General features: G+C 33.6%; 2 protein-coding genes across 2 annotated transcripts; both read right to left on the bottom strand.

Annotated features, from left to right (window-relative positions):
* Positions 1-1,953: 1,953 nt before the first annotated feature.
* Positions 1,954-9,590, bottom strand: LOC132168634 (putative LRR receptor-like serine/threonine-protein kinase At1g53440). Its single transcript, XM_088512269.1, has 20 exons — positions 9,504-9,590; positions 9,326-9,397; positions 9,124-9,195; positions 8,941-9,012; positions 8,796-8,867; positions 8,630-8,701; positions 8,462-8,533; positions 7,979-8,047; positions 7,749-7,808; positions 7,571-7,636; positions 7,443-7,478; positions 7,305-7,345; positions 6,724-7,100; positions 6,452-6,650; positions 5,610-5,741; positions 4,173-4,291; positions 3,797-4,007; positions 3,470-3,707; positions 2,726-2,876; positions 1,954-2,511 (listed from the first exon to the last, which is right to left on the bottom strand). The coding sequence occupies exons 6-20, from the start codon at positions 8,653-8,655 to the stop codon at positions 2,128-2,130; spliced, it is 2,181 nt and encodes a 726-aa protein (XP_088368395.1). The 5' UTR covers positions 8,656-8,701; positions 8,796-8,867; positions 8,941-9,012; positions 9,124-9,195; positions 9,326-9,397; positions 9,504-9,590; the 3' UTR covers positions 1,954-2,127.
* On the bottom strand, positions 9,540-11,853 carry LOC148588065 (putative LRR receptor-like serine/threonine-protein kinase At1g07650). Its single transcript, XM_088512299.1, has 4 exons — positions 11,663-11,853; positions 11,157-11,307; positions 9,736-9,807; positions 9,540-9,590 (listed from the first exon to the last, which is right to left on the bottom strand). Exons 1-4 carry the CDS (start codon positions 11,841-11,843, stop codon positions 9,587-9,589), a joined length of 408 nt encoding a protein of 135 aa, XP_088368425.1. The 5' UTR covers positions 11,844-11,853; the 3' UTR covers positions 9,540-9,586.
* Positions 11,854-12,160: the final 307 nt, after the last annotated feature.

Genomic DNA, 12,160 nt, shown 5'->3' with positions numbered 1-12,160 from the left:
TGTGTGACATGACATCTAGAGGTAAAGCATTTTCCTGTCTTTATTTTGCTTTCTCAGACCTCTTGGCTGTGTTTGTCAAAGGGCCGGATCGGATTAGATCCAAAAATTCAAAAAAAATTCTCAAAATTAACCTAATGTTCTTACTTTTTACATCACATTAATTACCTTTCACTACTATTCAAGTAAAAAAAATTACTACAAATTTTTTTTTTTTATATAAAAATATTTCTCATTTTTTATCTTATATTAATCAAATCTGCTACAATATTATTTTTCTATTTTTTTCATTCCATTTCATTGTCATACACAGCCAAAAGAGACGCTAAAAAGTTAATTAATACTTGTAGAAAGATAAGTAGATGTGACCGGCGTCTTGGTGAGTAAAGTTGAGCAACTTTGTACTTTGTGTGACATGACATCTAGATTTGATTGACGAAGGTAGTGCAGGGTCGATTTCATTGACAGATGTAAAGCACTTTTCTCTATGATATTTCTTTGTGTGTCGGCCTCCAAGAGACAATAGAAAGTAAAGTAAACAAACAAACAACTCATTTGCGTCTAACAATTGCCAACTAAAAGAGGGATACGTGCATGGACCAATTATCTAGTGGGGCACAAACCTTTATCTCTCACATATTTTTGTTCTTTGAATGAAAAAAAAAAAATGTGAAAATCAAACTAAGAAGAAAAAAAAAGAAAAAAAAAAAAGGTGTCTATAATTGTCTAACGGATAAGACAAAAAGTCTTTACAACTTTTAGAATAGGTTAAAATCCTATTGGGAGGCAACTTATGTTCTTCTTTTTATGATACTTCTATTATCAATATATTAAAGTTTAAGCCTAGAGATATACGTGGTTCGGTCTATGACCTATATCCACAAGATCAAACTCTAAGGCTGCATTAAGCTCTTATTTCTCTGAGTAATATTTACAATATAATATGATTCTATTTATAGGAAAAACATGAATGCAAATAGACTTCTACTCTAGCTAGGTTAGCTTGGTAAAAATATTTAACTATTCACCAGTAACTACAGTGATAGTCTTCAAGTAGGAGTTTTTGGTAGCCTCCATTAAATACCTAACCAACATCTATTCTTATTAAAGGGGGCATAAATCCGGTTAGAAAAACAAAAAGAGACATTGCCGAAGAGAGTGCCACACCAATTAAGATCTCCAATAATTACTTAGCAATTCGGGTAGACAATCGTGAGAGAGTACCTATAGGGGCTAGTAGGTGCTTGATCAAGTTATGTTTAGGTAGGTGGGCCCTCTCACAATTGCCTGTCCAGAATACTAGCAATTTGGAGCAGATAATTGCTAAGAATCTCAATCCGTGCAATCCGGCTACACGACATAGAGAGACAAAATTTTGAGCCACCTAATACACAAAAAAAATGAGAATTTTGTGAGCAACCACACCAAGAGAGCAAGAAAGTTTCTTCTTTTGTGAAGAGTGCAAGGCTCTGAATGTATTGGGTTTGAGTGATTTTTTTATGACTATTATTTTGTACTTTATCTTTTAATAGTGAAATTTATTTTGTTAAGATAAATCACATAAATTTTGATGTTTTGTATGATTAACTTATTTTATTTTGTTTTTTTCTACTGCTTGATTCAGAATGTTGTGTCACCAGTTAAATACAATTTTGTCTATTAAAATAGCCATAGTAACTTAATAGATTTTATACAACATTTTATTTATTGTCTATTTTCAAATGTTACTCAAATGACCTCCTAAATATAAATGGAGATTAAAGAAATAGTAGATACAGTTACCTATTTTAATGTATACATCTAATCTGATGAAATTAATAATGCATCATAGAATTGAATTCATAATTCTTGGAATTCTCATGTTATTTTTTTTCTTCTAAATAGAAAATGTGAAAACCAAACTAAGAAAAAACGTATCCATCGTCTAATGGATGAGACAATGAAAGACATCATACGAATCCAAACTATGTTGTAGATTTACTTGTAGCTGGAACTAGTCAAGCTCTGTTGCACTCTACCATTATCCTTTATGTTTTACTCTAATGGTATTTCTAGGCATATAAATAAATTGTCAAGAAGAAGAGAATGAAAGACATCATACCAAATACAAATGATATTGGAGACATCATATTACTGAGAATCAAGATTAACTTGATAGAGATCCTGGGCAGATGTAGAAGAAGATCCGACCCAAATCATATCTGATGAATTCATAAGGCTTTTTGCTGCACTTGTGATCGTTGGTTTTGAATGGAGTTGTTCAAACTGGTCTCTCAAGGCACTAAACCCCAATTCATCACCATATATACTCGGATCCAAGGTGACTTCATCAACAATGGTTTGGCCTTCGAGCATGCTTACTACTGAAGACATGGTGGGTCTAAGTGCTGGCGATGGATTAGTGCATAAGAGAGCTACTTTGATCATTCTAATAGCCTCTTCCTTATTTAACTTGGAACCCAACTTTGCATCGACCAGCTCCATTAGATTACCTTCTTTTTGTAGAACAAGCGCCTGCAATAAGTATAGAAAAGAGAATGGAAATGAGAAGTAGCCAATCAACATATGAGAACAAAGCAGCCACATACACAGAAAAAGAAAAGGGTAAATGCCTTCCCCTCACCCCCTTCAAAAAAAAAAGATAAAAAAGAAAAGAGGAGAAAGAAGCAATTAGGCCTCCCAACATTATTTATAGTAGAGTGTGTTAAAAGAAAGATATCAATCTTACCCATTCTAAAAGGCATGCGTATTTCTCATTTGGTCGATACTTCATGTTGTTTTTTCCAGCGACAATTTCCAATGAAACTACTCCAAAACTATAAACATCTGCTTTATTGGTTAAGTAACCCCATAATGCATATTCTGGTGCCATGTATCCTCTGCAAATAAAAATCATATTATAACTTAGATCACTAGTATGAATGCTCTAGAAAAAAAAAAAGGCCAATAGTATGAAGCTCTGATCTTTCATATTCAACAAAGTCCAACATCAAGAGAAACTTGGGTACCAGAAATACATCATGTAATTATGCAATCAAAGAACAAGATTTAGGAGTCAGAGTGTTTGTGTTAATAGTCTAATAGACAGATTGTTTTGTTTTGTTTTTTTTTTTTCTTTCCTTTTTTGCTTTCTTGTATCCAGCAATTTTATTTTTATTAGGAAATTGAGCTGATTTTTTGATACATCAAGGATTGAGGCATATGATAGTTATAGCAGGTTAATAATACATATTTCATGTATAGGCAAGTTTGCCAAGCATGAATATTGGTAGATATATGATTCATGTAGCCATGAATTTTCCTGTATAAGCATGGTTGAGTTGCAAATGTAAGCAACAAACAAGTAGAAATTGTACCAAATACTTAATCCAGGATGTCAATAGTGCTTAATCCTTGGGAGGCCAAAAGAAAATGAAGAATAGAATTACAGAAAGACTCCACATTGAAGGAAATAGGGAAAAAGGTAGCTTACGTTGTTCCCGCAACTCGGGTGTTGATGTGGGTGTTTTCCTCATCATCAAGCTTGGCCAAACCAAAGTCAGAAATCTTTGGGTTAAGATCCCTATCCAGTAGCACATTGGTAGTTTTGATGTCTCTATGAACAATTTTTAGTGTTGATTCCTCATGTAAGAAAGCTAGACCTCTTGCTATGCCAAGACATATTTTTTGCCTCATAAGCCAGTCCAGTTTTAAGCGGTATTCCTCTGAACCTGCATATTTTGTAGATGGTCCAATTGGGAATTCATCAACTTATGCTTCAAGTCAAAATAAAATACTAAAATAAAAACATTATGCTTACCAAACAAAGCACGTGCTAGGCTATTGTTTTCCATGTATTCATATACCAAAAATAGTTGATTCCCTTCAATACAACATCCATAAAGTCTAACAAGATTTGGGTGCTGTAAACCAGATATCATGCCGATTTCATTCACAAATTCACGGTTTCCTTGATTTGAGTTTGAAGAAAGTTGCTTAACGGCAATTATAGTACCATCTAACAGTATTCCCTGCATTTAAAATACATACTTTCAAGTATTCACATAAGACTTTCCTATAATTTATGTTACCAATAAGAAAGAAAACAAATAAGAACATGCATGCAAAATATTCACAAAAATAGGAGATAAAATAAAAAGAGAAAGAGAAAGAAAGGAATATAAAATCTAGGACACCTTGTAGACGGATCCGAAACCACCTTCCCCAATCTTATTTGCAGCATCGAAGTTGTTAGTGGCAGCCCTGATCTGTTTGAAGGTAAAGAAACCAGTTTGCAGATCCAATGTTTTCAATTCTGTCAAAAGAATGAGCCTAAGATGTTTGACAGAATCTTAGAAAAAAATTAGACAACTTAATTTTGTATTTGAGTGCCTCTAGATTGATTAGATGATTTTTTAGAGAACCATACCAAGAAATGCAACTAAAAGACACCAACTCTAATTCTTACAAAAAAGCTCAATCTTATACGACTTTGTGGGTATGTGAAAACAAATCAACTCAAAGTCAATTACCCATTTTCCTCTCCCACACTTGAAATGGACTGATTCTAAGATATATTATGCTCAAGTAGTGAGCTTTAACTATCTAATCATTGCTCTCATAAACAGCACCATCAATTAAAATTTAAAAATAAGCAATGAACTAAAATTTACATAGTAAACTTGTGAGCTCATTTATGAAGAAAGTTGAAAATGCAACACTCTAATTTCACGTACTGTTAGGTTTCATGTTGGCAAATTCAATGTCAAAACTTGTTATGTTGTAAGTCTAGGTTTGAGGTTGAAGTTGGTCTTCAAAAGATATCAAAAACTTGGTTCAAAGTGAAGGAAAAAATAGCTTGTTTGCAACCTCGATTGAATGGCGTTTGAATGAGATCATTTTGTCCAAGGCAGCTTGTTCTTAGAGAGTGAATTTATCTTCCTATGCTTTGATTTTGAAATCTCTCTATTCCATTAAACCACACAGATCAAAAACTTTAGCCACTAGAGTTCTTGGTTGTAGAGGAAATGTTATAGAAGAAAGGCCAGAGTTCTAAAGCTACTTCGATAAAAGACAAACGAGTCATTTGTTGGGTACAGGTCAAATTTTAACTACAAGGGTTTTGTAAGTATAAACTTATTGTAATTTTTCTACTATAGTGGATAAGTTTCCTGAGGTTAGCCGCCTCAAGAGCGGTTTTACTTTTGAATAATTTTTCAAAAGGCTTCCACTTCGTCATAAAAATTTTTGTGTCTTATTTCTTTACTCCTTAGTTTAATTTTGGTGATTGTTATTGTGGTTTGGATATTTTTGTTGGTTGTGATCGTCTCCAAACACCTATTCACCCCCTTCTAGTTGTTATTTGGGGTCATTGGGTGTTTTTCAAAAAGTATTATAACGACTGGTTCATATTCTATGCAATCATGTAGCTGCTTTTCATCGTTCTAGTTTGGATCGCTAATTCCTCATCTAGGCATAAAGCCAAAAAAAAAAAAAAAAAAAAAGTCTATTAGAAGTCTGCAATAGAGTATTGAGTCCTTCAAACACAATACATGAAATGACTACTCATATAGTTGGAGAAATTGAATTTTTTTTAATCCTTTCTACATCAAGATTTGCATAGTACTTATTACCTTTTTCTCTTGATATCTTGCCTCCCGAGCTGCCTTTCCATTGAAGAATGCCCAAAATCATAAAAATAACACATACTGCGAAAACTACGGCTCCAATTGCAATGACTTTCTTCCAATTGCTAGCTTTGAAGTCTATATGAAAAAGAAAAATTTGCAAGAAGATTAATCTTAAGATTGCATTCTGATATTTGTGTTGTATATAAAGGCACAAATTTATGTGATCAATCCGAAACACGATATGATTGGAATGTACAAAGATGCTACAGAAAAGAAGGGAAAGGCAGCATCTGGATTGTTCTTCCACTAATTATACAACAGCTTCCTCTATATCTGCTATTCAATCTATTATTCACCAATCTGCTCTAGGTTTAAAAAAAAGAAAGAGGAAACTACACTTATCCCGCAAACTGGCACCCCACTTGCAATCATCCCACCAAATTTAAATAGTGATAATTGAACCCCTTAAATGAGGCACTTTCACTTTGCCCCCTCCATCAGAATTTTCTGTTAACTTGGATAGAAAATACATCACATGACCCACACATGACTTAAGATGTCCATTATACATGCCTTCTTCAAAATGTTGTTCAAATTAACAGTCATGTGTGGGCAAAGTGAGTGCCTCATAATTTAAGGGGGTCAATTTTCACTTTTTAAAGTTTAGTGGTGTGGTTGTAAATGAGGTGTCAGTTCGATGGGGTTAAGTATAGTTTCCCAAAAAATAGTTGATAATAAAAGATCATGAAGTGCAGGTAAGTCTGTGTGTGTGTGTGTGAGAGAGAGAGATATACTAACATGTCAACTGGAAAAAGAATGAATAAAGAACCAACTACATTACTTACTAGAATTCACAGAGATGGCGGATATGAGAGGACCATATGTTCCTTTTTCTAGAGCAGCTGTTGTCCCTTTCCCAGCCCAATGAAATCGAATCTCTAGACTTTTATTAGTAACTGAAACTGCTGTAATGTTCTTAATGACTGCTCTGTCAACCCCTTTTGCTTCTTTTTCAATATCAAAATCCTTTAGCTTTAGTTCCCCCTGCAACATATTAAGCAATTGAATCAAATCATCTTCAAAAAACATGGAATGCATAACTTATGTGATTTAGTACCTGAATATAAACATCAAATATCCGTCTTCCAAGACTATACGAAGATTTATTGCCTCTCAATACAATCTCCGCAAAGTGAAGTTGCACAGTATATTTTCCATTTGCTAAGCACCTCACATAATATGTGAGAGAAAGGGGAGACACACGTGCATTCATGTACAATTCATAGTCATCCATTTTAAGAACAGATACGTTATTTGTTATGTAATTTTGGTCATTTTTTTTAGCATTTTGGAAGTGTCCAGTGGTACTAAATCCCCATTTATCTCCTGCTTCATAAAATTTTGATGGACCTCCAGGGTCTATATCCCGTTCATAAATTATGGGTCCAATAGTTGTATTGCTTCCACCGCAATTAATATGCAATGAATTGTAATCTACACAAAACAACAGCATGTTAATGGTATTCTGATACAAACTAACATAATGGAACAAAAATAATGTTACATATTTTATTAAAATTTATAATTTGAATATTAAATGGGCTTTGTCTCCCATTTGAAATTATCGAAAAGAAGGTCCAACAAAATTGAAGCATCAAATCATAATTAGATTCAAAGAGATGTGTAAATTTATATTACCTTCTAAACATTGGTTGTCGTCTGGGCACTCACCGAGTGTTCTTGATTAGTGTAGGGAAAGAAAGAAGAGTTGGCTTTTGTAAAATAAGAGTATGGAAATAAATTGACATTTAAAAGTAAAATAAATCAGAAGCTTACGAGTTTTCCCGTCCATGAAAGCTTTTAAACAAATTCCTGAAGAAATGACAAACAAGTTTTTCCAAAGATTAGAGGGTAAAATAGAGCTAAATGTTCAAAGCTAAAGTAAAAGAAAAGAATATTCTTACAGAATTGTTCCTGTGCAAGTATTTGCGAGGCTTCGAGTGAGATTATTGTAAGAAAGATCTATGTTCCTACAAACAAACATATTCCTCTAATGTAATTTCCCCTGCAGCCTAAAGAAACTACAGAAGTGAAAATAAACCTCTTGGAAAATTTTGAAAAATTTTAGTACAAAAATCATACTGATTACTGTGCAAGATCCAGTTTGGAATGTCCCCAGTAAGCAAGTTGCTTGTTAGATACCTATTCAGTAAGCAACATAATCACATTTTGATCAAACTCTTACTTTATATCATTAGACTACTCTTATGGTTCAACAACTAAGCTGCACAATACATAGAATCACAAAATCTGCAAGGTCTCCTATGCATTGCAATGTACGTTAGTTTCTCTCATAAGTATTCAAAGCTTACATGTTCGTCAAATTTTTTAGACCTTCGAATTCTGGAATTTCCTTTTCCAATCTGTTGAAACTGAGATCCCTGCAAGTATATAGCAAGATGGATGTCATGGGAGGAAGTTGTTTAATAACAACTAAACTGTATATAATAAACAAGATAAAAATGGCCACTACCATTAAGAATGTGGTCATATATATAAACTGCAGGCATAAGTTATTCATAAAGAACACCTTGATTTAAGATTTTAATATCTTAACAAGACAAGATGTAGCATTGAATTTCAAGGGAGTTCCCTGTTTTATGCCTAATCACAAGAGGATAAAATATATTTTTCCCTACATTTTAAAACTTTGATACCTAAATATATACATATGCAACGAAAAAGATGAAGGAAAACTCATATTTAATTATGTGTCTATGAATGTGTTGACAGTATAATAATCTCATAATAATGATAACCACAAAGATATATTCCCCTGAGCAGAACACATTTACAGTTTTCCAAGATGTGTCATATTTGGTATATATGCAGGGATTTCTCCAGAGATGTTACAGCTGCTCAATTTTCTGCAAAACAAACTCGGTTTCTATTATCACAATTCTGAACAGTTCATTTCAATTATTCTAATTCCATTGCATTTTATGATCAAAATAATTACTCACAATTCCTTCATGTTTCTCATGTTCATTAAAGGTGGAAAGTCTGAACCTTCTCCATGCAGGTCACTGATCCTTCTGCATAGAATTGCACAATTAAGGAATTATTGCAAATACGAATTTATAGCGATAACGAAACTCAAGAAATATGAACTTTGAAAGCTTAACTCACAGTTCAATTAAATCTTTCAAGACAGATATGCTAGAAGGGATTGGCCCATTGAGACCGCTACCTTGGATCTCTCTGTCAATAACAATACAACCTAAAACTTTTACATGAAGGAGATTTAGAATGGACAACAGGAACACAGACTTACAATTTCTCAAGTTGCTTCCAACTTTGGAAAAAATCTGGTAACTTTCCTGTGAAGTTGTTACTGCTAATCCTACTGCCCATAGCCGAAAATGAAGAAATAAAATTACACAAACATTGAGGATTTTTCAAGTAGAAATCTAATGTTATCATAAGTACGGTAGTTTAAAAGGTTATAAACACTTACAATTCTCTTAATTTGTTTAGGCGGGTGAGAGTCGCGGGCAACTCTCCTGTTAGATTGTTAGCACTAAGAATCCTGCAGTCACAAATAGTAAAGTTCATAGCAATTCAAATGTAAAGTGATTAAGTAAATCATTGAGAATTTAGAAATGACTAAACAACTGTGATATGACAAGTCAAACAAAAGAGGAGAAAGAAATACTGACAGAGTCTCCAAGTTAACCAAATTTCCAAGCTCAGGTGGAACAGTTCCAGAAAACAGATTGTTTTCTATGCTCCTGAGTAATGCATTAAAAATTAAAGCAAGCCCAGGCCAAGCAAAACTATGACATGATTTTACAGTGTAAATGATTAGTGTGAAAGAAAGGCATAATAAGAGCATACAAATATTCAAGAGTGGTTATGTTTCCCAAGTACGTTGGAATTGGTCCTGACAAGTTGTTCCCAGTGAAGGACCTGCAGTGAGTTCATCTTATTCAATAAGAATGATCATTTATTGGATAACCTTGGAAATGAACCGAGAAGTCACTTACATCAAGAGGAATTTTTGCAATCAGAAGCATAAATCAATTTCTGGGCGCTAATAAGTAAAACAAATAATGGTTACTCATCTTACATATGCTTCAGGTATGGTAGCTGCACCAGAGCTGATGGAAGTATACCAGCAAGATCCTCCCCACTAAGTTTTCTGTATGGAAATGATATTAACAAGTAAACCATAATCCAATCAAATGTTCAACTTTTGAAATTATGAGCTTGGAGCAAGGGTGACTGAGCATAGATTAGAAATATCAAAAGGGTCTAGCACTCTAGTTTGAGAACTTTCATGATGCCACTATATACTATAAGTAGAACCTACATCTTGGTATCAACCACATCATTCCTTTCTCACCTGTATCATAATCAATATATCACAAGACATCATATTTCTCACTGCCTTGACCAAAATTTGTTCACCTAGCTTCTTGACCTTATGTTGCTTTAACTAAAATTATAATTCTTCTGAATCCTTAAGTATTCATTGATTATCACTGCACATGATCAAATGTTTGTTAACAGCTACTGCTCATCTTCTCCTCCACAGCTCTAACTTCCCACAAACAACAAATGTGTTGATGCATCCGACAACTCCAGGAACCTGCCATGATTGTTTTCCCGTTGCGGCATGATATACGTCGGATTGCCCCCTCGAAATGTCCTACAAAATTCATTTGGGTCTTCTCCTTTGATCAACTCCTCCAACAATTTCATCAGCCAAACTACGCTTACCCAACTCTCGGAAAGTACGTCGACTCCTCTCTACTATACAGACACCACCAATCCCAATCTCATAATGAATCTCTAACGATTTAGCTTTCACATAGAAATATCCTAAGTAACCCATCTCTCTAATCTGAAGAACACACACGAATAAAATTCCGTTTACTATTTTTATCACCCATATTTTGGTTGCTCTGGATCTTTATTTAAATTAAGATATCAATCGAATAAATTGATACTTCAATAAAAACAATATTATAAATAGAATAATAGCATAAGATGTTAAGATATTATCTACTACCAATGATTCCAAGTCAGCAGCTGGTATAACTGATAAGAGATTTTCAGTTCAAATATCAGATGATGATTATCACTTGGATAAGTCATCCTCTAATATTCAAACTTCTCCGTTGATAAGATAGATATCTGTATTATTTAAATGTATTATTTGAATTTTGTAATTTAGTTACATGTTATCTTTATCTTCATTTGTAAAGCTACGAACTCTTCTATAAATGAAAGAATGGTCAGCAACATCAAGTAAGCTGCCATTTCCAAATATTCTCTGTTTTCCAAATATTCTCTGTTTCCGCACATAAGATAGTAACTACAGTTTCTCCAAAAACGTTCGATATCACATTTCGAAGAATTAATTATAAAGAACTAAATCCTAAAACCTAAAAATCCAAAACAGAAATAAATCATAAAAAATTAAGCCAACCATAGAAAACCCTATATCAAGAAAATTATTGAAGGATTTTGTGGAAGAGAGCTTACATGAGTTCTATGTGACAAACACCTCCAGGGTAGTGGCAATTGCAGCTGACACTATTATTGTACGAGCTTGTACTGTCATTAAGGCATGGATCTATGCTGAACTTCCAGTCCTTTTTCCCTAATTTTCTAGCTATTTCACCAAGGGCTTCCACTGCACACATCAATCTTATCGAAGTTAATTTTTTTTATTGGAAGTGTAGTGTCTCAACTTTTTTGTTGTTGATTTAGTAAATTCCATGACAAAATTATTTGAGACTTCAACGAATTCTGGTTAATTCTTCCACATTTGAAAGCTGACCAAATTACAGCAGTAAAGTCACCATTGTGTATCCACAGATAACTGTCTACTAGATGGCAGTATTGCCCTTCTACATACCACAGTGTATATGGCATGCTGCCACTAAAAGCGTCATTGGGGTGAGGCCTGAATTTATAGATTTTGATTTCCAAAGTTCACCCACATAAATTAATAGACAGAAAGAAGAAGAAAAACCCATGATCATCACCTTCCTCATCAGGAGTAGGCCATAGCAGGCCAGCTTGTGCTTCCATGCAAATACGCAACAAGATGAGTAGTACAATAAAACAAACATATAGAAGACATCTTGCAGCCATCTCCTCTCCACTGACAAGAGTTTTCCACCAGCTCCACTTGCAAAGCTGCGTAGATATATATAATATAGACATGGGATTAAAACCAAAAAAAAAAAAAACCAAAAAACCAAAAAACACGTTAGAAATATTGTAAAAATTATTGTACTCCTCCCTTCTACATTTAATGGGTCGGCACGAGTACGCCGGAGTTGGTTTGTTGAGCTGAGTGGACAAGCAAAGTAGAAAATAATGGCTATGTTTGAGAATGGAATGGAGAAAAGAAGTGAAACTGTAGTAAATTTGATTGACATAAGAAAAAAAGAAATAATAATATTTTGTATAAAAAAATAAAAATATTTGTCTGTAGTAATTTTTTTATTTGAATAATAATAAAAAATAATTAATGTAAT

This window comes from Corylus avellana, chromosome 1, assembly GCF_965113065.1.
Source record: "Corylus avellana chromosome 1, dhCorAvel1.hap1.2, whole genome shotgun sequence".
Classification (NCBI taxonomy): domain Eukaryota; kingdom Viridiplantae; phylum Streptophyta; class Magnoliopsida; order Fagales; family Betulaceae; genus Corylus; species Corylus avellana.
This window is presented reverse-complemented; position numbering and strand designations above follow the sequence as displayed.

What these genes read in the sequence shown, in the direction of transcription:
- LOC148588065 (XM_088512299.1), bottom strand. Translation starts at nt 11,843, where the DNA reads ATGTCTATATTATATATATCTACGCAGCTTTGCAAGTGGAGCTGGTGG. An exon ending in GCCTACTCCTGATGAGGAAG is followed by an intron (nt 11,308 to 11,662) that starts GTGATGATCATG and finishes TGATGTGTGCAG; the next exon opens with TGGAAGCCCTTGGTGAAATA. An exon ending in GTTTGTCACATAGAACTCAT is followed by an intron (nt 9,808 to 11,156) that starts GTAAGCTCTCTT and finishes ATTTCCATACAG; the next exon opens with AAAACTTAGTGGGGAGGATC.
- LOC132168634 (XM_088512269.1), bottom strand. Translation starts at nt 8,655, where the DNA reads ATGAACATGAGAAACATGAAGGAATT. An exon ending in TTTCATGGACGGGAAAACTC is followed by an intron (nt 7,346 to 7,442) that starts GTAAGCTTCTGA and finishes ACACTAATCAAG; the next exon opens with AACACTCGGTGAGTGCCCAG. An exon ending in ACGCATGCCTTTTAGAATGG is followed by an intron (nt 2,512 to 2,725) that starts GTAAGATTGATA and finishes TACTTATTGCAG; the next exon opens with GCGCTTGTTCTACAAAAAGA.